Below are 27,886 nucleotides of genomic sequence, written 5' to 3'. Positions count from 1 at the left end.
TAATAGTGGGACAGATATTCAAGTAAGCTTGCCTATAGCAGTGTTTAGTAAATATTTCATGAACTGATAAACAGTTCAGACTCTATTAGCTACAGAAGGGGTTGTAAATGTTGGAGTGTTGGATTCATACAGGGGTGGTGAATTTATTATCCTAAAGATACGGTGGGTGAAACTGTTTTAAGCATAAGGATGAGCACCAGCAAAGGCCCAGCTCGTTGGGAAAGCGTAAGGACTTGAAAGAACCCCAGGCCCTTGGCTGCAGGTGCTGCGCAGCCTCAGGCAGGTTTATGAGCAAGGGAACAACATTGGGTCTCCTCCACTTTAGAGTGGTAACTCCAGACTTAACTCGTCAACGGATTCACTTAGGGCGACGGAAACTGTTTAAGGCGTGATTTTAGGCCCAGCTGCTCATTCAGACGAGTTCTTTGCCTGTTTCCAGGTCACACCGCCGTCTACTTCCTTGTTGCTCACTGCCTGTCCTTCTCCCCAAGTCCATGTTTTCAACTCCTCTCCTGCACGGCTTCTGACCCACTCTCCACCCCCAACTGTCTCCTTAAAAGAAACCCCCAATTCTTCTCTCAGTTATACAGACCGCTCAGCTTTCTCTTGCCCTGACTCCCAAATTCAAAGCTTCAGGCCCACCGTGCATATGCAGGACCCATCAGGACGCTCAGGGAAACACACTGCCAGCCACCGTTCCCACGGTGCTGGGGTGGGGTTGCCAAGGCTTCTCGCGCTGGGACCCACCCTCCTCAGTAGGCAGTTGTGTGATGTTTGCCAAGGCAGGTTTGTTTTCTACTTTGTTCTCTTCTTACTCCAGTGACCTCTCTTGTGCATTTTCACAGAATAGCATTTTTTAAAGGAAGTGGTATTGGGTGTATTTTATTTGGATTGCCCCGTGATTGCCTTTTCCTTCCGTGTGTGCACAAACCCTTGTCTTGCAGCTGAGAGCCTTCACGGACAGCAGGGATGACATGGCACTGGGGCACGTGATCGTGCTGCTTCAGCAAGAGTGGCCGCGGGGAGAGAATCTTTTCTTGAAGGCTGTCAATAAGATTTGCCAACAAGGAAACTTCCAATACGAGAATTTTTTCAATTATGTCACAAGTATCCTTTTTCTTGTTTAAGCTTAAGATATTCTGATTTCTTTAAAGGAGTGCATGTGATAAAAATGAATGAACCGTTCTGTGTAGAAATGATTTTCACTATTTTGGTGGAGAAAGAAAGAATGAGGATCAAAGTGGGACAGTGGCCATTAGTCTTGGGAAAGTCACGAAAGGCTTCAGAGACGTGATGTGAGCAAACAGGAACGTCAGCATCCCTGTTCCACTTTCCACTTCCAGCGACTGCTGGGGCAGCACCTGAGGTGCCTGAAGGAATGGCCTACAGGTTGCAACAGGCCCAGAGTGGCTGGTTTGGCCATAGAATGTAGTAGCTAGTTGGCCCTCGTTCTCAGAAGAAGGCCTCCTGGGGCATCGGCTGTCCCGTGGGATCAGCTGCTGGAACTCTGCACCAGAGTTGTCGCAGCTGCTGAGCACTCACCCAAGAGGCTTCCTCTTGGAAGACTCGGGTAGGGTCTTTCCTCTTGGAAACCAGCCCGACAGTGGCTTCCTTAAGAAGTGTTGTATTTTATACTGTTCATTAGGGAAGGACTACCTCTGAATTGAAGGTTGTGTACCATTGTGGTGTGTATACTTTATTGCCTATCTCTACATTATTTTTGAGTTGCAAGGAATCTAAAAATCTTTGTCCAAGTGCCTAGAGCAATAGTTCTTAATTTTGGGGGGGATGTAACACCCCCAGCGCCACTTCCATTTCTTATTAAGAAACGAAAGATTTGGCTGTTAGGATCACATAGAACATTTGATTGTTATCTCTTTGAAAAGCATGTCTGTCTTGGTGAGGTAGTTCGGTTGGTATAGAATCGTTAGCTTTGGAATCTGACCAGTTCCAGTACTGACTCTGCAGATGCTGGAGGGTGTCGTTCCTCCCCCACCGCAGACCTGTTTCCTCACCCGAGAGACCAGGGCACCTCTTCTTACGTGTGGTTAACCTGAATCTGGCCCGCAGATATTGACATGCTGGAGGAATTTGCCTACTTACGGACTCAGGAAGGTGGGAAAATCCATCTGGAGTTACTGCCCAATCAAGGAATGCTGATCAAGTAAGCAGACTGACTCTTGCTCCCCTCCGCTAAGTGTTCACCTTTTGTGTGCTTGTGGGAAATATTTGTAAGTTTCTGCACCTTCCAAAAATCTAACAGAAAGGAATCCAAACCTGGTCTCGGTTTTTGAGAACAGATTTGATTCTGATGCCTTTAGAAAGACTTGGTGTTTCCTTAACGACACTTCTGATAAAACATTATTTGAACTGGAGTGTTTCACTTTTGAAACTTTTTCACGAGACAAGTCTCATTCATGATATTTTTCTTCCCCAAATTTACAGACTGTCTACAAATTTCTGACTAGACATAGAGTGCTTTTAATTAAGCCTGCTAAATTAAAGTATCAGATTAGGACAGTTCATTAGGAAAAAACTATAGACTTTATTTATAAACTGTATTTGAATTTCAGTACCGAGTCGAAACCCACCTAAGCAATCTTCATTGCTTGTATAGCACAGAGAAAAATAGCCCAGTCTCTAGACTCCACAAACACACCTGCCCCAAGAAATGACGGCGGGGTGCTGGGTCTTAGGCACGCCCTCCCACACCTAGAGGAAGCTACTGACCATTTATGATTTTTAAATAGCTCATGAATCTTGCTTCTCTCCTTCAGTCCTCATTGTAGTTTGGGTAATATATCCTCTGTGCTACGAACGCCGCGCATAGTTTGATTGCCATACGCCCTCCTTTGCGTCCTGCTTCTCCAGCGTGTCTTCAGTCAGTATCAGAGTCGCTGCAAGAGACTGAACCCAGAAGGATGAGAAAGTGTTGCTAAGGCCCAAGACGTTTTCCTTCTTCCCTCAACTGTGAAATGAACGAGTTTTCAGTGGTTGAAATTTGTGCTCAGCAGTCTTAGAGACGTCCATTCTGAGTTTCTGTGACTCCGTAGTTGGGTGCATAGCAGACACGTGCTCTCAGTAATAGGGTCCTGTGGGATCTGGTGTAAAGAATGGGAAGATTAAGTGGGGTGGTTGTCCTTCATCTTACAAATGTTACTAAATACTCTAAACATTTAAAATAAAAGAGCAAATGATTTGTCTTAAAAACACGAGACCTTTATGCATTAGGTGGCTTCAGCGAGCCGGCTGGACATGCTCACCCCCCCCCCCATCACTTCCCTAAGACCAACCGGGGGCAGTAACTGCACGGTTCACAGGGTCCTTTACGTGTTTGAGAATGAAGGTAACTTTTGGACCTGGGAGCCTAGGCAACCCCTGTTGTGTTGTGATTTCTCTTCTAGGTTTTGAGGCTGGGTATACAGACATGCCTTTAATAGCTTCTTAGTTCATTCCCATTGGCACTCGCCACACAGATGATCACAGTATAGAGACGGCCTCAGCAGAACCAACTCCATTTACTTAGGATGAAATCTACAGCTGAGTCTCACGTTAATTAGATAATGGTCAATTGTTTGTGGAAGTGAGAGGAAATGGTTGCCATAAAATCAACAGCTGAATCTCAAAGTTGATTGTACTGAACCTTTTTTTTTTGTTGCCAGTTTTTACTAAGCTAAACAGTGGTGGGGACATGCAGATAACCTCCAAGATGAGGAGTAAAAGCAAGAGGCTTGGACACCCACATAATACTGTGAAGGGTGTTTAGGCTTTGGAGAGAATAACATGCTCCCCACGTTGGTCGATACAATACTTAATTTCTAGACCGTTAAACTTCATCAGAAACCTGCTCTTCCATCAGCTTGGAAGCAGGAATGAGGATTGTTACGTAGTGAGCTGACCTTGTAGGAATTTGCCCAGTCTTCACTGTGTGAGTTTCAAAGTTCATTTGAAGCCTACGTTCCAAATTACTGTGCCAAACCTACAGCGGGAGGAGCAAGCCGCATAAGCCTGAGCACCCTTGCTAATGGAGGTATGATGAAACCTTGAGTAAAACTATCTATATTCCTCTTCCCTTTGGGTTGCAAACAAATCCTCTGAAGCCATTGCAGACCTTTCGTGTGGCCCCTGCAGCTCAGTGGCAGAGAGATTGTGAGCGCAGTGCGTAGCCCCTCCCCTTGGGTAAGGTTGTGAGTCTGTCCCAGGTGGGGCATCGGGGTGCAAGCAGGTACGGTACCACCCCCAGGGCACCCGGGCTGCTGCACAGGAGGGGTCAGCTCCTTACTCGTTAGGTAGACCTGTCAGCCTTAGGCATTTTAAAATAGAGACATTTCTGTGCTGATACGTGCAGTATTTGAGGTGCAGGAGACTGGATGAAATGGGAAACGGTGTCCTGCGTGTGCTCGGAATAGGGTGGATAATAATATTCCATATGGTGACCACCAGCTAATGAAATGAATCTTTGTTGTTACAGAATTCTGCAAAGCCGTGGGGCCCAGGCTTACCCCCGCCCCTGTTTTCCTTTTCTCAGTAATTTCTGAAATTCAGACTCAACCTTTCTTTATCAAAAACAATGCCAGCCCCTCTAGTTCTCTGGAAGGGCCTCTTCAATTCGAGGCTTCAGTCCCGTCAAGGATGGTTACAGACAGTCACCAGGTTTATTTCTAGGATTGGCGTGGGCATGAGAAGAGTGGAGAGTGAAGGAGGCTGAACTGAAACGTGTCTTCTCAGATGTAAACCCCTCTCCCCACTGCCATTCAATTGCATCTCACCGTCCTCTTCCTCAGTGGTTGCTTTTTATGCCAAATGTCAAGTGAGCTGAGCTCGGGGACCAGGAACCAAGATGCCCATGGACATGGCCCAGCAGCGGGGGCAGTGAGAGGGCTCTCTAGCTTCTCTCGTCCTCCTGACAGCGCTGCAGCCAGGGGCCTGTGGCGGTGAAGGGGTCTCTGTATGGTCTGCTTCCAGTCTTGTGCATTTTCTCTGGAGTGTTGTTTTTGCAGTGCAGGGTGAGTCGGTGTGGGTGTTTGAATGCTGCCGTTTGCTGTTTTTTAAAGGCCTACTAGCCCTCCCATGGGGTTACTGCAGCAGGAATTCTTACCTGTGCTTCAGCCCAGCATACAGACTGCTGACAGGTACCAAGTGGAAAAACACCTGCTCATAGTGTGCTGTTTGTCAACATGTTTTACTGCCCATGGTTTTCAGCTCTGTGTTCCTCAGTGCTCTTTTTCATGCTTTCTTTATTTTCTAATTCGTTCTGCATTCCTTGGCAAAACCATCTGGTTGTAATATTGTAACATTTCTTATTTTTTTCCATAAGTTGCCAGTGTTTTGTGTTCGATTTAAAAATCATTATGGATCTGGACCAAAAAATGAAAGTTACATAAAACTGGGTCAGATTAAGTGCACGTTAGGCACTGAGCCCTGTCCTCCGAGAAGATGTAGGCATTCCATTCCAAACACTGAAGGAAACTTATCTTAAGTAAATATCTACTCTTAGGTTTTTATGAGTGACCAGTGTTAGGATTTTGGTCTCAGCAGGCAGTAGCCCAGTATTTGCCTGTCACTGACACTTTTTTCAGGCCTTAACTGAAAATATTTGGTAGGCTAGAATGTCAGATTTATTAGCTAATTTAGACCACAACAGCTGATTCTCTCCCTTATCCAAATTTGCCAGAAGGATAGAGGCTCTGGTACAGATCTATTGTACCAGATATATATAATTATACCTTCTATTTATTCATGGGAACAGTAACGCTGAACCATGATCAGCAGGACACAGCTCATTTTATGTTCACTAGTATCAACAGGAGAGTTTGCTTTGAACCATCAATGCCCATCATTGTCTGCAAGTACCAGTAACGTTCGTTCGGTTACTCAGAGAGTTGGTCCAATTTGGGATTCAGTCTGCCTCCCAGAACAGCCTAAAAACGTCTGTGTCTGTTCCGGTGGGACTCCTGGCCTCAGCCTCACTGCCATCGTCCTGATGAGCTAGTGAACCCGCCAGACTTGATCAGAAATGTCCCCGAAGAACTGCGTTTTCTCCGTGGCAGTGTTGTCTCACCACGTAGTCCTTGGGCACCGCAGTGTCCCATCCCGTCCTCAGTGGTCTGACAAAGCTGGGTTTTTCTTCTGTTGCGTTGCAACTTTTTGACTTTGTTGTACTTACAAGTTTTAAAAAACAAACATTGTAGAGTGGTTCCAACAGTCTTATTTCAGCCAACACATGAACAGCTAAATTTAAATCCCTCTCACTGTGTCTGAGGGCAGAAGGGGTGGGGACTGGAGATGGCTTCTGTTTGTCTAACTCCACCAAATCACTGAACAAGTATTAAAAAATCCTCTTCTTTTAGTTGCACCTGTAGAATTTTGCTAGATTTGCCTTTTCCTTTCTTCATTTTGGTGTCTTCACTTTTCTGGGATTTCCCCCTCTAGAGCACAACGTGTTGAGTGTAGTCCGAGACCCTGCCTTGCTCCACTGGCCCTCCCACCAACGTGCTGGTCTCCCCAGCACGTGGGCCAGATCTGCTCTGCAGTTTGCTGGCCTCTGACTGCCATTCAGTGACTGCTTCTCTCTCCCCTCCTGGGCCTGACCCTTGTCTTGGGAGCCCCAGCTCCCCCTGCTTCAGGCAGGCCTGAGTCCAGCTGGCCTCAGCACTTACAGCCACTGGCAGCCTGGGGGCAGAGAGGCTTGCAGCCAGGCGGCCACGCGCAATCTCTGAGCGGTTCCCGGAGCAGCAGCCCAAGGACCCAGGTGCCTAAGCTCAGTCTGCAGCTGACTTGTCCTTTGGTTCCCTTCCTCCCTGCTGCTGCCTCTGCAGCCGTACAGCCCCCTGGCCCAGACTAACTGAACTGCACACAGGTCAGTGTAGGGGTGCATGATGTCAGAGCTACAGGAGTTCGCAGGCAAAGCAGGTGGCACTTTACTGAACACTTCGATCTTTAAAATACTCTTTCACTGAGTGGGAAAAATGTCTCTCTAGTTTTAAGTCTCTGGGAAGGAATGGGCAACGGGACAACTTGGTTAGGGCTTTTCTTTTTAAGTTTTTTACTTAGGTTTGAGGTAGGCTTTATTCCTACCCCAGACACACGGAGCTGTGACACTGGTGCTAACCGCGGTGTCCTCTGTTTCCCTGTCACTGCCCTCAGGCATCACACGGTCACTCGGGGTATCACCAAGGGTGTGAAGGAGGACTTCCGCCTGGCCATGGAGCGCCAGGTGTCGCGCTGTGGTGAGAACTTGATGGCGGTGCTGCACAGGTTCTGCATCAACGAGAAGATCCTGCTCCTGCAGACTCTGGCCTGAAGGGGGCGCGCAGCCGCGGGAGTGCGGGGAGGGCACAGAGCCTCGGTGGGCGTGGCTTCACACCTCCTCGTACAAAGAAAACCACCTTCGTTTTAGCTCCTTAAAGATAGTTTCCAAGAACCTGAGAAGCTATTTCTATTTTTTAAAAGTCATTTTTTGTAATTTTTGTAAAACAGAATCAGCCTGTTTTGTAAATAAAAATCATCCTAAATTTGGAGGTTTTAAAAGTTTAATTCTTAGGAGTTTCTGAGAAGGGTGTACTTTACTGACAAAAAGACATTCCTCCCATGACCTCCGTATCTGATTTTCCAGAGTCAGGTTTTGGTTAAATACTACATAGCAACACAATACTAGGCTTTTTCATTCTGAAAATTTTAATACCAAAAACCTTTATGCCAAAATAGACTTGAGTGAATTTGCTGAGGAGCCCTGGGGGGTGGGGCAGCGTCTGCCAAACAGCCTAGGAGAGGGAGTGGTGGTCGGGGGAAGCGCCTCAGGCTTTCAGCTGTGGGGACAGTGGGCCACATGGGCCAGCCTCTAGCTCCGTCTCTGGGTGGCCCTTCACTCACCATGTACCAGGGACAGTTTCTCTGTGCTTTGGGCCTGCTGTCTGACAAGGACAGGCACGCCCCTCACAGGTGGCTGCTGGAAAGACTGCATGTGACCTCACGTGAAATGCTGGGAAGACTGGCTTACTGGTCGTTGCTCAGCCGGTGTTGGTGACCAGGTCCATTTTGTCTTTTCGCTCCTCTAGAAACGTAAACAGCACATAAACATTTGTTTCTAGGGGCTCTTTAAGAATGAAAGAACTAAATTATTCAGTTACTTTGCTTAAGTTTTAGAAATCTTTTCTGAAAAGACCCTTTTTATAGATATACCAAAATCAGTGAAATGGTTTAAGTAGTAAACACCCTATCTCAGAAAACGTTTCCTCCAGGTCATTTTAGTGTTTATCAATGCAATGAGTTGATTACAGATATACAGACCATCCTGTTCTGATCACAGTGTGTCATCCCTGCACAGCTCTCAGAGACAGCACACCTCAAAACAAAACATTCTAATGCCCACATGGTGCAGCATCGGGCAAAGAACCACCTTTCGCTTACTTGTTCAGTGGTGCCACCCCTGCGTGCCAAACGGCAGGGGAAGTCAGCAGGGTGGCACCAGGACAGCCAGGACAGAGTAATAAACAGCTGGCCATGAAAGGTGGGAAAATCAGAAAAATAACATCTTTATAGGGAAAGTCCCAGGAGTCATGAAAGAATTCCAGCAGAACCCAGAACGGTACCAGACGCCGTGGGCCTGTGTGTTCGACAGCGCAGAGGGCAAGGCTGGCACTCTCGCAGCGGCAGTTCAGATGGGAGGCGGTGACGGAGCACCAGTGTGATGGCTCCTCTGACAAATGCCTTAGGGAAGGAAGGGTTTTGTGAAGTCCGAGGCATTTCATGACGTGATATAGACATGCACCATTTCTATCAACGCTGAATTTGGAAATTGCATGTGGCCTGACGAAAAACAGTCTTTTAGAACTAATGGCCAATGAAAGCTGATTACCAAAAGAAAAATGTTGGCTCGGTACACTGGTGAAAAGTTAAGAGTATAAAACTAGGCAACTAAAGACGAACACCAGCTATGTGATTCCCGAGGAGGTAATCATGGTGCTCCACCTAGACCACCTAACACGGTCTAAGCCAGTTCCCTCGTCACTGCTGGCTTTTTTTGTCAAGTAACACACTGGTGGCCCATGAGGCCCGAGGGGAGGGCTGCCTGGCTGGTAAAGTGAAAAGGCACCGGGTTGGGGGAGGCCCTCTCTCCGTCCAGCAGGTGTCTCACAGCTGAGTGTCAGGGCAGCAGCCCCCCCACGGCCATGAGGGAGCTGGCAGGACCAAGTGGCCACGCAGGAGCCAGCCCACCTTGGGGCTTCTCCTAAGGGGTGAATCCCCTTAAAACCCAGCCGAACCAGGACCCGTTCCCAGGGCTCAAGACATCCTGATACACTCCCCAGTTTAAAAAAGGCTTCTGGGCGCCTCACCGGGAGAGGCCCGCCCAGCTTCACTTGCTGAGACTTGGATGACACAGCTGTGACCGTCCGAAACGGCCCCCTGCAAGAGAAGGGCAGCCGCAGGTTTCCTCAACGATGACTCCCCAAACCTCAGCTCCATGACCACTGTCACGCGCACGCCAGATGCTGATTTTATCAGCGCTTTCATATTTAAAAAAAGGACAGCCGCCATTTTGCTTTGCTTTAAAAAATGTTTATTTAGTGCCTGCTATGTATAAGGCACTGTGTTTGTGCTGTGAACACGCAGAACAAGGCATAATTCTTGCCCTTAGCAAGCTCCCAGTCGGCGTGGGAAATGAGACATGTACACAAATCACTCTCACAAAGTGACGGGGGCCATGGAGTTGGTCCTGACAAGGTACTACAAGGAGCCAGAGGAAGAAAATATTACCTTTGGATGAGATTGGAGAGGTGCCTTCGAAGTAGAGGGTCTAAAATGACGGGTCAGGCATACACAGGAGAAAATGAAGAGGAAAAAGTAAGGCTATCATCAAGGCCAGAAGCAGGAGGTCCTGGCCAAGTGACGGGGTAGGGGGTCCAGTCGGGCTGGAGTAAGCAGGGTGGGCACGGAGGCAGGGAAGGGAGCCGGGAGGGTGTGCTGAGCTCCGCTGAGGAGGGTCATGTATGCCCGGCGAAGCTGTATCGGCTTCAGNGCTCCATGACCACTGTCACGCGCACGCCAGATGCTGATTTTATCAGCGCTTTCATATTTAAAAAAAGGACAGCCGCCATTTTGCTTTGCTTTAAAAAATGTTTATTTAGTGCCTGCTATGTATAAGGCACTGTGTTTGTGCTGTGAACACGCAGAACAAGGCATAATTCTTGCCCTTAGCAAGCTCCCAGTCCGGCGTGGGAAATGAGACATGTACACAAATCACTCTCACAAAGTGATGGGGGCCATGGAGTTGGTCCTGACAAGGTACTACAAGGAGCCAGAGGAAGAAAATATTACCTTTGGATGAGATTAGAGAGGTGCCTTCGAAGTAGAGGGTCTAAAATGACGGGTCGAACATACACAGGAGAAAATGAAGAGGAAAAAGTAAGGCTATCATCAAGGTCAGAAGCAGGAGGTCCTGGCCAAGTGACGGGGTAGGGGGTCCAGTCGGGCTGGAGTAAGCAGGGTGGGCACGGAGGCAGGGAAGGGAGCTGGGAGGGTGTGCTGGGCTCCGCTGAGGAGGGTCATGTATGTCCGGCGAAGCTGTATCAGCTTCAGAGTTGGTTTTTATAAAGCGGTGATATGCTCTGAGCTCTGCTTCATACAGCTCAATCCAGCGACGAGGGAGAGTGACTGCAGAAGGAGGGACTGAGGGAAGGGGGCCAGTTTGAAAAGAACCCCGAGGGTCTGGACCAGAGCAATAAGGCAGTGTGCCAATGAACACGAAGATGCTAGCGGGAAGGTGGAGACAGGAGATGCAGCACTGGCTAAAATATGGGAAGAGGGGGGATAACGGAGGTGGGTGCGTGGAAGGTGGCGGCAGCTTTATACCTACAGATGAGATGATCCACTCACAGAGCTGGGGAAACCCGAAGAGGAGACAGCGTGAACCTGGGCAAATGGAGGAGGAAGGGGGGCCTGGAGGCAGGCGGACGTCCAGGTGGAGCGTGCGGCGGGCAGGGACAGGCCGGGGGAGAGTTCAGGGTGGAGTCTGGGCTGAAGCACAGAGCGGAAGGCGTCTGGGCAGCGGCCGTCAAAGTGACATCAGGACGCCCCGTCTCACGGCAGAGGATGCTCTAAACTCTACAGCACAAGCCATTGTCCCATTTCCCTTAAATATGGAGTTCTCACAAAAATTCACAAGTATGATGATGCATCATAGAAAAGTGTGGCTTCTGTTCAGGTGCCCTCCCTTCCCCACTCCTGAGAAAGGACGTCTTCGGGTTGTGGCTCCCAGCAGGAAAGGTGCCTCCCCTGTGGAGGGTCGCTCTCATAGACTCCAATGAGAGTTTTTACAACTTGTCATTATTGCTCCTCTTGAAGAGGCGTCTGTAATAAAACGACTTTTCCAAGGACTTCAGAAAAGCTATCAACGTCGCCCACCTCACTGAGTCGTAAGAGTTGGAAGGGACCTGAGAGGTCATCGTGACCTCCCTCACTTCACAGATGAGGAAGCTGACACTCAGGCCCAGGGACTTGCCGGCACCCTCTCGGGCAAGGGTGGCAAAGCCGGAGCCACATGCAAGACAGTGAGCTTTTCTCTTCCATGGCTCTGTCCCTGGGAACCAGCTACAGAGAGAGAGGTGGGTGGGCAGACAGACAGGTGATTGACAGACACGGCAACACATAGCTACATAAGTATATAACTAAGCAAGAGTGGCTGGGAATAACATTTATAGTTTAACTTTTTTTATCAAGTAGGAAAAGAAGAAAGTAGCTTCTGACAGAAAGGCATTTTCTCGGACCCACCAATGTCTTGCAGACCTGAAAGGTAAATTACCCTGACTTTTCTGAAACATTAAATTCAACTAAAAAAATTACACATTATTACACCTCACGTTTCAGTCAGCTTTACAGTCAGCCGACACGGAGACGACGGTATCCGTGGCTGGCGCAGAAAGGCAGTGTGCAGGAAAACGAGATCGGCAAGACTCGGACGTCAGTTGCACCATCCCATCTGCCACAGAGGCAAATGCCCACGCGTGGCAACTGCTTTCACAAAAGTTATCCGAGAAATCCTTACATTAGACTTCTAAATCCATCCATTTACACAGAAGATAGAGAAAGAAGGTAATTACCTTCCAACATTTAAGTCCCAAACTTGCAGGCAGAGTCCTGTCCCACCCAGCCCACAAGCCTGAGCACATCAGTACCTTCCCCAACAACCTGGAAACACATACCCCACTGACGGTGTAATTAATGGTTCCCTTTAATAAAGGCTGCATCAGCACTGCCCCCAGGCCCCCACCAGAGAGTCTGCCAGCAACACACTTCGGCTGGAGCGATCAGATTTTCCAAAACACCTTCTTTTTATAGAGAACGTAAGCAATGAGCACCCAGAGCGCGGTGGCGACGATGTTCTGGATGAGGTGCTCCTTGTGCGACTGGTTGTCCTGCAGCCTCCACTGGAAGGGGAAGTAGTTCCTGAACACCTCGTGGCCGACGTACACCAGAATAGAGTTCATTCCTGAAGAGGGACACAGACGACCGTGTCTTCCTACATCACCTTAATCAAGGTGCTCGTCTACTTAATTCTTGACATTGGACTTAAGTGCAGTGAAAAACCGAAAGCACCCACCTCTAGTGCCAACAATAAGTGACGCATGATTTTAGATACTCGAGTGTAAACTACATCAAAAATTATTAGGAAATACTCCTAAGAATGTGATTCCTGAATGCTAAATCTGAAAGGAAAGCCAAAATTATTGACTTACACTCTCACAGAAAGCCCAAGGTCCAAAGACAGTAACTATTACTGGGATCAGAGGGCTGAAATGAGCCGTTGGAGCTACCCAGTCTGCCCTGCAGTCTTCGGGCAGAACCAAGTGTACACTGCTCTGTTTCTTGTTACGTCTTATGTATCATCTGTACGCAGTGCACTAACATTAAGGTGGAAAGTATGCCCCATTCCTAAACATCAGAAACTGGATGACATTCCCCAAATCGTTGCCTGAGGTATCAATACCAAATACCAATGTAAGCAGGTCAAACAGGGGGACCACTTCGGAGCGGACCAGTGCGAGCTGCATGGCCTAGGGCTGCGTGGCCCCTGCTGCCTTCTCCCTCAGCCACATGGTGGGAACACACCACCAGGGCGGTGGCTCCAGGCCCCGGCACTGGGCATGCTCAGGGGGTCTCTCTGGGCCTGAAAGGTAAAGCCCGGTTGGTCACTACAGTCAACTCTGTTTGGGGTGGGAGGCAGCTCACCTGGGTAAAAGAATGGGGTTCCTGTCCACACGCCCTTCACGTCCACAATCGGGTAGAGGAGGAGCAGGATGAAGAAGGAGAAGGAGCTCAGCGTGGTGACGTAGGAGATGGACCTAAGGGAGGGGAGCGAGCTGTTCTAGGGCTCCTGAGAGCAGGGCGGACGAGAGCACGCCCAGTCACGACCATGGAAATGACCGTTTTCTGTACCTACCAGAGATTTTTGTTTACTGGAATAAAGCCTTCATTTTCAGAAATTTTCGTCAAAGCAATAGAGATAAGCCCCTATCATGGGGGAGAAAGATGTTAAAAGTTTTGTTATATTACTTCAAAAACAATTATGCTTTAAATCTGAAAAATAGTATTTATTTAATTGTTTTCAGGGGAGCTGAAAATTGTGTCATATGCTTTCAACGGGAGAAAGTTTTTAAGACACGTGACTAAAAATATTCTCTAAAAGCATCTTCTCAGCATTCCTCTGAGTTGAAGGAAAGCTAAGTGATAAATGAGAGTAAAACCCGGGAGGAAAGTGAATGCAAGGTCAGGGGCAAAAAGCACAGTCAGCCTCACAACCCCTCCGTTCCCTGTAAACCCGGAAGCCGGTCACCATCTGCCAGTTGTCTTCCCAGTGCGGCTCCCGACCCAGACCCAAACCTCGATTCTGTTTCTCCACGCATCCCTGGCTGGCTGGCTGATGGCAAACGCTGACTTATTTATAACAACATTTCCCTTAAAAAATGAGCCTGAGAATTCAGGTATAAAGATTTGTTCCCCTCAGTCATTCAAGTAAAGAACGTTGCCCATGGTGACAGCTGATATACCAGCGTTGCTAAACATTCTCTTCCTTTAAATTTGTATGTGTGAAGAAAAGGCATTTTAGGGGGGAATGTCGGTTACTCACTAGAAAACAACACCAGGCAGTGAATCTGATCAGAATGTCTTTGGTCTGCTCTTTGTAATACAAGAGTATTTTTCCTGCCTGGAAAAGAAAACACAATATGACCAAGAGAATCACCTAAGGTATATTCTTATTTCACATTCATCCATTATCTTAATCACTCACTGACTCATCAGCCAGTACGACACTGGGATTACAAAGAGGAGAGGCACTGCTACCCCCCTGGACCAGTGGAGACGGAGAGAGGCACGTGGACCACCTGCGGGGGAAAGACATTGGAAAGGAAGAGTCCCAGAGGGGAGGACAGGCGTGCAACGCAGAAGAGCATCCCTGAGGTGCTGCAGGTCATTCAGAAAGGGCGAGGAGGTGACGGTCAGGTTGACTTTAAGTCTCACTGAGAGCCATTTTTCCCCCATAAGTGATAGGGAGCCAAGGAAAGTCACCCCCCCCTCCCCCGCAAAACAGTCCCAAGGGACCCTATCGGATTGGCCTGCCAGACGGTCCAGTCTGGCCGGGGTATAAAAGAGGGACAGGGCAGGGTGGAACTGGAGGCAGGGAAACATTTTAAGGAGTAAAATCTGAACTTTGCCTAAGAATCCTCCCAGTCCTGGCCAGCGTGGCTCAGTGGATTGAGGGCTGGCTTGTAAACTGAAGGGTTGCCTGTTCGAGTCCCATTCAGGGCATGTGCCTGGGTTGCGGGCCAGGTCCTGGTTTGGAGGCCTGTGAGAGGCAACCAATCAAGAGGCTACTGATTGATGTTTCTCTCCCTCTTTTTCTCCCTCCCTTCCCCTCTCTCCGAAAACAAATAAATAAATTTAAAAATATTTTTCAAAATACACAGTTGAAACCATGTAAAGTGTATACAAAAGAAATGTGACAGGAGCCCTGACTGGTAACTCAGTTGGTTAGAGCATTGTCCTGATACACCAAGGTTGTGAGTTCGATTCCTGGTCAGGCAACATATAAGAAGCAACCAGTGAGGGTATAATAAGTTGATGTTAACAAATTGATGTTTCTCTCTCTCATTCTCTCTCTTACTTCTCTCTCTCCAAAATCAATTAAAAATAAAAGAAAAGAGAGATGTGATCTGTGAGTTCCCAGCGTCACTGGTACCCAAACCCTCTGCCCAGACCAGCAGGGACTCGTCTATCAGAAACTGCTGTGCCTGTTTCTAAGAGGAGCCATGAGAAAAATAAGAATTTACTTTCAGAATATAGAAATTATTCGTAATTATTTAAATATGCTGAATTTTTATGACTTTTAGTTTTGACAACCTGTCAAATGTACACAGAATTTACTAGACTTGTAATACACAGAAGGTGATATGCTTCCAATTATTTACTTTAATGAAATAGTCTTTGAATTAGTGGTGAGTCAGCAATCACAGGCAGTCAGAAATAGTCTCCTAATGAAATGTACAAATACCTGAACTCCTAAAAATGCCATCACAATGGAGTTGATGGTCCCTAGGATTCCTTCCGGGTCGTAGGCCACCCTGGTGTGATAAAGCACCTGAACAGAGCAGGACAAGAAGTGGCACTCAGTGACCTCGCAAACGCACACCAACAGCCCACAGACCAACGACAGACTTCAATGCCCTGCAACACTCAGCGGGCTTTGTTTTTACTGCCGAACTCCATGGCCAACCTCGGGGGCTCATAGGCAGAATACTTCTGGCCAAGAAAGGGGCGCCCTTTGGAAGGGAGCGCGTGGTCCAGCGCTGCCACTTCGCCTCCCAGCGGCTCAGCGACACGACGCATCCCAAACCAGCTTCACACAGTAGGTACAACACCCTCACCATCTCCCAGTTTATTCTTTCTGGTCAGCCCTACTGTAACTTCAGCACTTCCTACCTTCTTTTAAGACAAAACACATTTAATACTTCCACATCACTTTATTACAAAAAGTTATTGTAGGAAGCGTAGAAATTTGGAAATAGTGTGGTGGATGCTGTATTGATGTACCACCCAAACATCCCCCTCCCCTGCCCCTTTCAGGACGAAAGCCTTCATTCCTCGGCTGCCAGAAGTGTCAATGGCCAACAGCTCTCAGTCAAGACCCTCTCCTGGATTTGTCCTTGATTGAAGAGAGCTGCCTCTTCAGGAGTCACACCCCCTCGCTGGGGGCAGTGCCCACCCAGCCAGTGACAGAGGGGCCAGGTCCCTCCCCTCGATTCAGAACAACTCCGAAGGGCCACCCCGCCCCCCAGGAGATCAGCTGAGGCCTAGGCTGGACTGCAGTGTAGTTAGTTCGGCAGCTCTCTCTGCCCTTCACTCCCCAGCAGGCACTGACCCCCAAGGGACGCCTGCCTGCTCCAGCACCCGAATCTGCCTCAGCGTCAGCTGCCAGGAAGTCTGGCCTGGGACGCAGAGAAGCACCAGGCCGCACACTGCTACAAGGTGCTCTCGCTCTGAGACCCAAAGTAATGTTTACGTGCTGCCCCACGATGAACACTGAAGTCACTACGGTCAGTCCCTTTTTCAAATAAAGACTGGTTCCCACCACAGTTTATTAAATGGACATGACTTGGACACCACTGGAAGTTGCCCAGCCCTGTCTCTCTTCCTCCCCTTCAGAGCTCCTGCGTGTTCCGTTCTGAGCGCAAGCCGAACCACTCACGGTCGAGGAAGGGTGCTGATAAATGTGATCCTCTCCCAGAAGCAGGCGGTCGATGTAGCCGGCAGCCCCTCCAGTACAATTTGGATACTTCCCCAGGTCTCCAATGCCGCCAGGGCCGAGGTAGCCGCTGAGGGAGTGAGAACGAGCAATTAAGTGACAAGATGCCAGAGAGGGAAGAGTACACACTGGCTGTGTAGGCAGCCCCACAAAGACCCTCGGAGACCCCGTACCGGCCTAGGAACACCCGCCCTCGCACTAACACTCTGTGACTCAACTGCCCCCCCCCATGTTAAGGTTTGGCAACTTCCATTCAAACTGACCCTGAATAAAACCTCACACAGACACTCCTCTGGACACTCACCCAATTTTCCTCCCCAAATAAAACAGGCCTCAAAGGAGAAGAAAGAGTGAACAAGGACTTTTTTGACTTGGGAAATTTGAAAGCAGAGTCCCAGAAGGTCTGACTTAGCAGACAAGGACATGCGGAAAGGGATTACCTACAAGGGGGCACTTACGTGGGGCATCCAGGAACAGGTAAGAAGAATGTCAAGGCCAGCCAGACGCTCTCCAGCACCAGGACAAACAGCCACTGCGGCCAGCTGGGTATGATGTCTTGAAGAGACGAGAATCTTCCCTCCTGAGTGAGGGGCATAAAAACACACGTGAACTAAAAGCAAGTAGAAGGGGAACGGATACTCAGGACATGCATTTGAAAAGTTTCTGTGGTTCTTCTCTTGGCCTTTCCTGCAGCGATACAAACGTACATGTAAGTTTACTTCATTTGTATTCTGTGACCTCGATGTTCCCTCTCTATGAAACACCACAATAAAAGAAATCAGTGGACGACTCTGCTCCTGTACCCAAGAGGAACGAAAATGGGTGTTCGCACAGAACTTGGACACAAATGTGTACAGAGTCATTAAAGTGCAAAATAGCCAAAAAGTGGAAGTAGGTCAAATGCCCACCAACTGATACAGGGTTACAAAGTGTGGCACATTTACAGAACGGAACGCTATTCGCCACGGAATCAAACCCTGATACTGGGCACCACAGAGAAACCTCGGAAGACATGATCCAAGTGAAAGACGCTGGACACAAGAGCTGCATGCTGTGTGACTCCATTTACATGGAACACCCCAAATCAGCCAATCGACAGACAAAAAGTGGACTGGGCTGGGCTAGGGGACTTGCCAGGGGACCAAGTGGCCAGTAGTGAACACCAGGGTCCCTTTGGGGGTAGTGAGAATGTTCTAGAACAAGATAGGAACGATGCATGTACAACTCTAAGTATCATTAAATATCACTAAATTGTACACATCAAACATGTCAGTTTTATGGTATGTGAAACTCAGCTCAATAAAGCTGTTCTAAAAAAGAAGTTAAAGAAGAAATGTTTTAAAAGAAAAATGAGCCTGGATGGTGCAGCTCAGTGGATGGAGCACAGACTGTGAACCAAAGGGCCACTAGTCTGATTCCCCGTCAGGGCACATGCCTGGGTGGCAGGCCAGGTCCCCAGAGGGGGGGCCACATGAGAGGCAACCGTACACTGATGTTTCTCTTCCTCTCTTTCTCCCTCTCTCTAAAAACAAGTAAAATCCTAAAGAAAAAGAAAAATGAAATTTAAACATTTGCAACTATCTGGTTAAAGGAAAAAGGGTGCAACCCACCTATTCTTGGGGTCCCAAGCCCAACCCCTGGCTCCAGCGTGGCGGCCCACGACAGACCCTGGACGAGCCTCCACAGTCCCTAAGGCCCCTCCCTCGGCTAACCACGCCCAGCTTCACCTGCACATGTCTAGTCTCCCTGCACACTCAGGAAATCCACAATGGAGGGCACAGACAGGCACACAGACAGGCCACGGGGAGGGCAGAAGAGGTAAAGGAACGATTCAACACACTCCAAAAACATGTAACTGAGCAACCAAGAGAATGTGGGGTTTGATGATGAATCTGTTCATTACACGCACAGAAAGAAGCTAGAAAACAGGTACAGCTTTGTTAATTTACCATTTAGTGGGACCCAAATGGAAGGACTTAAACGCTCCCACATGAATTGTTACCTCCATCAGGTAAAAAGAAATCGCTGTCACCAGGGTAAACTCGGCAACTTACAGGAAGACAGAAAGGAATCTCCAGAGAAGCGACCCACGTAGTTCTCACAAAGAAGAAACAGCCAAGGACACGCTGTCACTCCCCCGCACCCTAGCTTGGCACTTGTCTTCTAAGGTGAACCTCTGCGGCCTTCTGAATAGATGTTAATATGTCATGCAAGTTTTAAAAAATATATCTTATACCACGAGGACAATGAAAGAGCCTGAATTAGCGAACGAGAACATTGTGATATTACACTGATGCCATCCAAATGCATCTGATTACAGGACACTTAAAAATGTGTTAGGAGGGTAGATCTCATGTGTTTGTTTTTTTCACCACAGGAAAAAAAATCACTGATACAAAGGCTAAACAAAATTAACTAATTGCAGGGGAAAAGAAAGTATTTGCCTAACAGCATTAAAGAGCCTACTGAAGTACGGTACTGCACCCGAAACTACAGAAATCTCCGAAGACTACACAGGGGCATTTCCTGCTCTCTCCGATTTAAAAACAGGGGGTCGCTCACCCAGGCACCACGTTCAGGCACAGGCTTTGCGAAGAGGAGCTCTAACACGGCCACCACGAAGTAGGTCACCCCCAGCCGCTGGAGCACGCCCGGGAGTCGCACCTTATCCCAAGACACTGTAGGAGGTACAAGTGCAGCGAACATTAGCCGGCATTTCTCATTTCACCCCAGACAATGCGACCTTTTCTAAGGAGGAGACACGCCTGTATGGCACCTGGGTGGGTCTTCTTTAGGATCTCAGAGATGGAACTACTATATACAGTCAGGAGACACGGCTGCCCTTCATGGCGGGAAGCTGGCCGGCTGGGGTGAAAACCAAAGTGTGCCCCTCAGGTGTGGGCATGAAGCAAGGACTACCCCGGCCCTGAAGGCTCATCTCCTAACCATATGCGCTCAACTCGCACATCCACCGGGAACTTGCAGCCCCAGCACAGGCCCCGACAGACTCCCCCTGCCCCACGGGCCACATGACTGTGTCCCTGGAAATGTGAACCCAAGAACGGACCCCAGAATGTATCGTCCTGTGGGCAGTGGCCCACTTCTGGAGATCCGCTGAATCAAATTTATGGGCCACCTTCATTCCAACCCAATTGGAAGAGACCTCTACCCCACCAATGCCTCAGTGCTTCAGCCGGCGGGATTCCTCTGGCTGCCATCTAGATACTTGTGTCCTCTTTGTGTAATGCCCCTTGGGATGTTTCCTTGAGGACAGCAACCACCACCTTCCTCAATTCTGATACCAGGTCCCACACACAGGGTTTACTCTACATCCTTCCCTCAGCTTTCCCATCTCACTCACACCGCTAGAACAATGACAAAGGCGCCATTCCTTCCCGCCACCCAGCTGACATACTGGTGGTGACAAAGGTGAATTCTTGAGCCACCACATGACAGCCTTATCAAGAAAGCTGATAAAACCAGGGTGGCAGGATGGCAGGGTCTGAGAGCCCAGTGACCTGGTCTGGTCCCGCCCTGCCACTCACTACACTCAGCTAACCTGGAGAAAGCACTTCAGTCTCTCACGGCAAGAGATGGGTTTGGGTCATCTTGGAGGCTCCTTCCAGGTCTAAACGCCCAGTGTAACAACAATAATAGCCCAGGGTATACCAGCATTACATATACTTTCCTAATAACTGTTCTTTCTGCAGGTACCTGAGATGGAGGAAGTACACGTCTTTTGAATTACAACACATCATTTCTGTACTTCCATCTGAACATACACTAACAGAGGGGAAAATACTTACATGGACCAAGGCAATAATTGGGGTTCACGACGATGATTCCTATGCAGATTAACAGGAAACTCCTCCACGCAACCTTCCCCAGCACCCTGGATTTTGAACGTCCCCGCTGGAGTATGGAACTCATGGAGAGAAAAATGGAGGTTCCCATAATAAACACAAACCTAAAAAAAAAAGCTATTACTAGGCAGCCACTCAGATTTTTTTTGTCTATATACCACTAATAGTTTATAGTCTCCTAAAAGAGAAGCAACACATGATTTTCTCAAGTAGCCAATTCCTGGCTGTTGCTGGGTTCACAGTGGAGGAAACACCAGAACGTGGTCCTGCTGGGCCAGAGGGTTCGTGCGCCTTCGAGTCCTGTCTTAGAGGACACTCCTCAGTGCTGAGCGCAATGTCCTGGGACATTGGCCCCACTTCAATATCAGGGAGAAACGATGCCGAAGGCGCTTTCGTCCACATTGCTCAGCCCACCCTCAAAGTCCGTGAGAAAGAGACCACACATTTCAATCGTTTCTAACTTCACTTTTGCTCCTAGAAGAAAAATGAAAGCGGCATTTTTTTCTGATTTTGTCTGAGCCATACACTCTTTCCTTTTTTAATTTATCACACAAAAGTACCTCTTTTTTACAAAGTCAGAATAGTAATTTTTCTAGCCTCTTGGCACAGGGTTGACAGAGAGGGGTGTGCTCCTGCCGCGCTCCTCCCTGTCCCCTGGCCGCTTCGGGGGGTCACGTGATCAGAGAAGAGCCTCCGGTACCAGGGGCCAGGCCCCTTTCCCAGAGGGACCTCACAGAGAAGATGCACAACTACCAGGCCTGCAGGCTTGTCAAAGTTCCTCCTACCCAAACTCGCCTCAAAAAAGAACCCCTCCCCCAAAAAAGCCCAGAGTTCACATTAGTGATGAAACACAAGAGACCAAACACATGAACCAACAGCCAGGATGACCCCTAATGATGGAGCACAGTTGCTCAAGTGTCACAACGGAGACACAAATTCCACGCTGGACCGGAAGGTGGGGTCCCCCAATGAGATCAGCAGGTCACCGGGGAGCAACGGCATGTTCGGCCAGTCTCACTCTGAATGTGAATTTAGAGTGTCACTGTCCTGTTACCTGCTTCTCAGAATGCCCCGATACCAGGCCACTACGTGCCTTTTAGAAATGATTTCACGCTTATTTTCAGAATTAGTGGTATTTACACAGAAGTCATAATTTCCCACAGGATTCCAGGAGCTTGTACGTCATGTGTACAGTGACGAAACATTCCCCTGCCATCACTCATCTCTTATCCGCACATGCACGCCTCAGGGAAGCACTAGGCCGCATGGGCATTATTCGGTACCACAGCTTCCGGAAGGAGCACACAACAGCAGAGGCCTGTGGGTAATTCAGGCTATGACCCCACACTTCAAGGCTGGTCTCTGAGCAAGGCTCCAGCATCAGCCAAAAGGAAAAACTTGGAGATGACCTACAGAAGAGCTGGTAGCAGACGGCCAACTCACCATGGGAACACAAGGTCAGCCACCGTCAGTCCTGCGGAAAAACACAGAGAGTAGGGAAAGGGATAAACCTCCTAAATCTAGAATGGCCCCATTATATTCTGATGAATATGGAAAGTAAACTGAGAGTCCCAGGAAAACACTGGGAAGGACCAGACACAGACAGGGACTCTGCGGCCCGTCACTGGGCCTAGAGAGCACAGGAGTGTCTGCACAGAGCACTGGGCCCCGGGGGAATCAAACTACAAGTGTGTGGGCAAGTCTGTTACCTTTAAGGGGTACTACTCAAAGCCCACTGTCCAGCCAACCACCGAGGCTCACTGCTGTCACTCAGCACCACCCAGGCCAACCTCAGGCCAAGGGCACCCCAAGGAGGACCGTGAGTCTCAGAAGGCGTGCATGTGGCTGCACGGAAAGGCATGTCTAGAACACGACAAGGACCATTTACAACTAAGTTCTCAGCATCTTCCGCAGAGACCTTTGGAGTCTGCCCGTTAGTCACCATAGCAAAGCATCATGGAGCCATGGAACACAAAAGAACAAACAACAAAATAATCGACAGGTCATTCTATGCAGGCAGGGGCTCAGTGGCTCTGGGGAGGCTGCCAGGAACCTCCGCTCTGGATCCCCGGGGGCACCGAGTGACTCTCCTGCCAGTTCTCTGACGGGGTCCTACTTAAGCAACGATACCTTTAGGGAAGGACTCACCATTCCAACTTGCGTGTTTGAAATACCAATACTTTCCTCCTCCATAATTAACAAAGACCATGAGGATGAGAGCCAGCCTGCAAAGCAAGAACGAGCACACTGTCAGGGTGCACACAGGTGACAGGGAATGGCCCCGCTGCCAGGGACACACGTATCCTCACAAGGCGCATTCACAACACAAGAGGACACTTAAAGAGCAAAGAGTGACAATGTCTCATCACTACAATTAAGGCTCCATGCCGAAGTGCCCCTGTGGCCAACATGGCCAACGAGATCCAGTCTTAAGGAAAAATGTACTCGGACAGTAACCTGGACAGCTTGAAAACAAAGCGGAACATTTCCAATCTCTCCATTTTGTGCTAATCATTTAGGTGTCTCAAGTTAAAGAAGTGTAGTGGAAGGCACACAGTCACTACACTCAGGGCTGAGCGTTCAAATCTTGAGTCCTTCTCTCCTGTGAGCTGTCAGGCCTTGGGCGAAACCCTCGCCAGTTACCCCAGTACGCCTCTCTGTGACAGAGAGAGTGCATCTCCCAGAGGCACCTCTGGGACTCTTGACCGTACTGTACGGTACAGGACCTGACCAGAGCGTGGCAAGTTCAGCACCTTATAAATGTTAGTTCCTGTGCACCTGTGAACATGTTATCTCCAAAAGCGGCAATGAGAATCAGAAAGAGAACACAATAAAATCAATTCTAAATAGGCTACTGTTTGATGTTGATTCTGCAGAAGGTGGGGAATGAAGGCATTAGTATGTTAATGGAGTAATTGGTGGGGACTCTGGAGCCAAACTGCCTAGAATCAAATCCTGGCTGGCTTCTTTAGTCCCTGAGTGAGCCTGGGCAAGTTACTTAACTCTGTGGTTCAATTTCTTCATCTGTGAAACAGGCATATTAAAAGTATATACCGCCTAGGGCTGTTAAGAGAGTAAATAAAATGAGACAAGTTAGCCCTGGCTGGTGTGGCTCAGTAGACTGAATACCAGCCTGTGAACCCAAAGGTCGCTGGTTTAATTCCCAGTGAGGGCACATGCCTGGGTTGTAGGCCAGGTGAAAGGCAATCACAAATTGATGTTTCCCTCCCTCCCTTCCCCTCTCTCTAAAAATAAATAAAATTTAAAAAAAAAGACAACTTAGAACAGTGCCTGGCACATAGTGAGAACTCAAGATTGTTCGCAATTGTTACTATCGTCACGTTTGTTATTATTATTTGGCTTCATGTATACAGGCCAGGAGCACTCAGAGCTCTGGTGAGGCTGGGACAGGGTTAGGCGGTCACCACTGGAGTTTAAAAGACCCTGGTGAATAGAAATGGAAGACCTGATGCCTAGATGTTTATTTCGGGCTACTATTTTTATACTTTATTTTCAGAGATTGGTCCTACCCTTCAATCTTCCACCAGAACTATAAGATAATAACAATTTGCTAGGTGACACTGTGGTTTTGTTATCAGAAAGATCCGATGCTCTAGCTGTTCTGCCAGTACAGGATGAGAGCTGACTCCTTCGTGATCTGGTGTCTCCTTCCTAGACTGGCACATCTCACCTGTCATGCTGGTGACAGGAGGTGGGGGATGCAGATGGACACGGGATCCCACACACAGCTAGCTACTGGACCCAGTGCAATGACCTTGACTCAGCAGGGTCTCTGTACCAGGAGAAACTGGTTCTGGTCACGCCCCACTACTCCTCTCTAGCAACAGAGTGTACAGACTATCAGGGCATTTTCAAGAAAGGAGAGGCTGCTGCTTTACTTCTGTAGCAAGAAGTCCTTTCTAGCCTAGAAAGCAAAGGATCTACCTTAATTTAAAAGTGTGTTTATGTGCCCTGACCGGTACAGCCCAGTTGTTTGGCCGTGGGCCCACGAAGCGAAGGGTGCTGGTTCAATTCCCGGTCAGGGCACACTGCTGGATTTCGGGTTGCGTGTGAGAGGCAACAGATGGATGTTTCTCTCCCACACTGATGTTTCCCTCCCTTCCCTTCCCATCTCTCTAAAAATAAATACATAAAATCTACAACAATAAAAGTGCATTTGTGTGTAAACATGTACCTTGGACTACCTGTGCCCACCGTGTTACAAGGGAGCCCACGTACCCCCTGAAGGTGTCCACACAGCGGAGGCGCAACGGCGCCGCAGACGGACGCCACACTTCCGGTTGGGCATCGTCGCCGAGCTGGCCTGCCCTGCTTGGAGAGCCCAGCTCCTTCAGAAAAAGGGGGAGAAGGACAATGACAATTCATAATGCTAGGGAATAAATTTCACTTTTCTATTGTTTAGAGAGAAATTAACAGAGCGGACAGTTAAAGGTCATTGTTCCGAACAATACTTCAATTTGCTTTTGTAAAGATCCCACCCAGAGGTTTGGATTTTCGCTTTATTTGACTTTGTGCCTTCAGCTGAGCTTGCTGTGCCCGTGCTGATAAAATGACCGCAAAGAACTGGTGTGTAAGTGCAGCTGGTGTAAGTGTACAAGGAACTAATGCATAGTGGACAAAAATGGTCCCCGATGAATGTACTGGCACAAATGACATGTTTAGCCATCCCAGGAGGCCCCGCATTTGCAGAGTCAGTACTGACATCTCGTTTCAATACTGACACCCGGCGGGGTCGATCGGCAGTGCTGCCTGCGGAGTGGACACGTCCCCACACCGTGCGTCACAGGGCAGCCCTGAGTCCCAGCCTCACTGCGGAGACAGGAGAGGACAGCGTCCTTCTCAGGAGCCAGGAGAAGGCTGCTCCTCAGTGAGAAAACAGGACACATGACCCGGCCTTCCGCAACATAAATAAGATTAATTAAACTGCACAGTAAAGATTATTAAACAGGAAATTGCAAATTATGAATCTAAAGAACCACCTAGAGCACACGAGACACATTCTGATAACTCACCGAGTTGATGAGGCGATCAGTCTCCCGGGAACTCATGGCTTTAGAAATCCAATTACTAAAGTCATCCAAACTGTAAAGAAAGAGAAGCCTCAGTAAATTTACTTTACCTTCTTTGGCAGAATTTTCAAAATGACTAGAAATCACATTGAAAGTATATGGGGGGCGGGGAGGCAGAAAACTGTACTTGAACAGCAATTAAAATAAAAACTTCTAAAAATATATAAGCTGCCCTGGCTGGTGTAGCTTAGTGGATTGAGCGCGGGCTGAGAACCAAAGGGTCGCCAGTTGGATTCCCAGTCAGGGCACATGCCTGGGTTATAGGCCGGGTCCCTAGTGGGGGCCACATGAGAGGCAACCACACATTGACCTTTCTCCTTCCCTCTCTCTCTAAAAATAAATAAATTAAATATTTAAAAATATAGATATATATAAACCATATTACAAGTAAATATTATGTTCCCCCCTAAAAGAAAGTAAATTAATTTAAACTCCATATTCCATACAAATCAAAGAATTAAACATTTTAGTTTTTTAACAAAACAAAAGTAGAAATTAAAGTTTATAGCAGGAGTATTTTTAAATGCTTAACCTTTACAGCATCATTTCCTCATCAATAAAAACAGGAATAAAGACAGAACCTTCATTCAAGAGTTTTTGTGAGGGTTTAATGAAACAATTTTTCCCCAGGGCTAGAATTCTTATTAATAATACTGTTAAATTAGAATAGCAAAAAAATGTCAAACAAACATACGCATGACAAAAATGACTAAACACGGGATATGACGGCTGTGTGACAGGGTGAAAGGCAGCTACTAAAATCACATGAACGTCCCTGACCGGCATGGCACCGCTGGCTGGGCAGTGTCGCTCAAAAGCAGAAAGTGGCCAGGTTGGTTCAAGGTCAGGGCACAGGCCTGGGCTGCAGGTCAGGTCCCCAGTCAGGGTGCACGCGACAGCCAGCCGATAGATGTTTCTCTCCCTCTCTTTCTGCCTCATGCTCCCCTCTCTGTAAAAATAAATAGTATCTTCTTAAAAAATAAAAATAAATTAACAAAAAAGTGGGCTCTCTGCATACAAAGAAATACAAATATTAACTACTGAAAACAATGCATGTTCATTCTCTACCACCTTGGAAAATTGAGCATTGTCTGAAATCTATGTGCCCTGATGACATATGCTTTCACAGACTCTGGGAAAGGGAATGAGAAAGTGGCGGTTTGCTTCCCAGTCAGGACACACGCCTGGGTTGCAGGCCAGTTTTCAGCAGGGGACTTATGAGAAGCAACCATACATTGGTATTTCTCTCCTTCTCTCCTTCCTTTCCCCTCTAAAGATAAATAAATAAAATCTTAAAAAATAAATAAATAAAAAAATAAACTACTGAAAACAAAAAACAAAAACCCATTACACAGACCACAGACTTGATTACAACTAAGCAAAAATGCATGCATGCATACTGAGAAAGTTTGAAAGTAACTTTGGAGTAATTCAAATACTTAATATATTGGGTTCTTTTTCCTAGACGGGTACTTTAGTTCCAAAAGATATCCAGATGATATTATACTGATTTACATGATTAAGAAAAGATAAGTATATTTACTACTTTTTCTCTAAGAGGACATTTCTACTTCCCACATTTTTCTTAAGATTTTTAATTATTTATTTTTAGAGAGGGACAGAGAGGGAGAAAGAGAGGGAGAGAAACATCAACGTGTGGTTGCCTCTTGCGCTCCTCTCACTGGGGACCTGGTCCGCAACCCAGGCATGTGCCTTGACTGGGAATCGAACCGGTGAGTGAGCCTTTGGTTTGCAGGCCGGCCCTCTATCCACTGAGCCACACCAGCCAGGACATACTTCCCACGTGTTTTACATAAACTTTGCACATTTGCATTATTGAATGCATAGGATTTTTTTCCTTTTCTTTCTTTCATCAAGGAAAGTTTCAAGCATAAGCAGAGATAGACAAACTAGCACAATAAACCTCCATAGACACACCTCCCAGCTTCAACAAGTACCTACACATGACTGGCCTTACTTCACCTACACTCCCACACGCTACCCCTTTTATTTTGAAGACTCCCAGACATCATATCATTTCATCCACAAACACTTCAGCATGTATCTCCAAAAGGTAAGAACCTTTTTACTTTTGTTTTTTATTTTAATTTTCTTAACGATTTTATTTATTTTCA

General features: G+C 47.8%; 2 protein-coding genes across 4 annotated transcripts in view; one reads left to right on the top strand and one right to left on the bottom strand.

Moving 5' to 3' along the window:
• Window positions 1-7,503, top strand: part of INTS10 (integrator complex subunit 10) — a 29,068-nt gene extending 21,565 nt beyond the window's left edge. For 2 of the 3 annotated variants that reach the window (XM_037055500.1, XM_037055502.1), the window contains 4 exons: window positions 945-1,107; window positions 2,071-2,164; window positions 5,055-5,132; window positions 7,147-7,503. In XM_037055500.1, the coding sequence (XP_036911395.1) occupies window positions 945-1,107; window positions 2,071-2,164; window positions 5,055-5,132; window positions 7,147-7,303 (492 nt within the window). In that variant the 3' untranslated portion in view covers window positions 7,304-7,503. The remainder of the gene's footprint in view (window positions 1-944; window positions 1,108-2,070; window positions 2,165-5,054; window positions 5,133-7,146) is intronic. The other variant, XM_037055501.1, reaches the window with a different exon arrangement.
• Window positions 7,504-10,102: 2,599 nt separating this feature from the next.
• Window positions 10,103-27,886, bottom strand: part of HGSNAT (heparan-alpha-glucosaminide N-acetyltransferase) — a 34,903-nt gene continuing 17,119 nt past the window's right edge. The window contains exons 8-20 of the mRNA XM_037055097.1: window positions 25,695-25,764; window positions 24,901-25,010; window positions 22,810-22,886; window positions 22,105-22,135; window positions 20,605-20,765; window positions 19,361-19,476; window positions 17,257-17,378; window positions 16,742-16,868; window positions 15,548-15,634; window positions 14,126-14,203; window positions 13,439-13,509; window positions 13,228-13,340; window positions 10,103-12,487 (exon numbers count right to left, since the gene is read on the bottom strand). Of these exons, the coding sequence (XP_036910992.1) occupies window positions 12,306-12,487; window positions 13,228-13,340; window positions 13,439-13,509; window positions 14,126-14,203; window positions 15,548-15,634; window positions 16,742-16,868; window positions 17,257-17,378; window positions 19,361-19,476; window positions 20,605-20,765; window positions 22,105-22,135; window positions 22,810-22,886; window positions 24,901-25,010; window positions 25,695-25,764 (1,345 nt within the window). The 3' untranslated portion in view covers window positions 10,103-12,305. The remainder of the gene's footprint in view (window positions 12,488-13,227; window positions 13,341-13,438; window positions 13,510-14,125; window positions 14,204-15,547; window positions 15,635-16,741; window positions 16,869-17,256; window positions 17,379-19,360; window positions 19,477-20,604; window positions 20,766-22,104; window positions 22,136-22,809; window positions 22,887-24,900; window positions 25,011-25,694; window positions 25,765-27,886) is intronic.

This window comes from Sturnira hondurensis, unplaced genomic scaffold (genome assembly GCF_014824575.4).
Source record: "Sturnira hondurensis isolate 20B ecotype Veracruz unplaced genomic scaffold, ASM1482457v3 Scaffold0008640, whole genome shotgun sequence".
Lineage (NCBI taxonomy): Eukaryota > Metazoa > Chordata > Mammalia > Chiroptera > Phyllostomidae > Sturnira > Sturnira hondurensis.
Note: the sequence above shows the minus strand (reverse complement) of the source record. Positions and strands in the feature narration are given on the sequence as shown.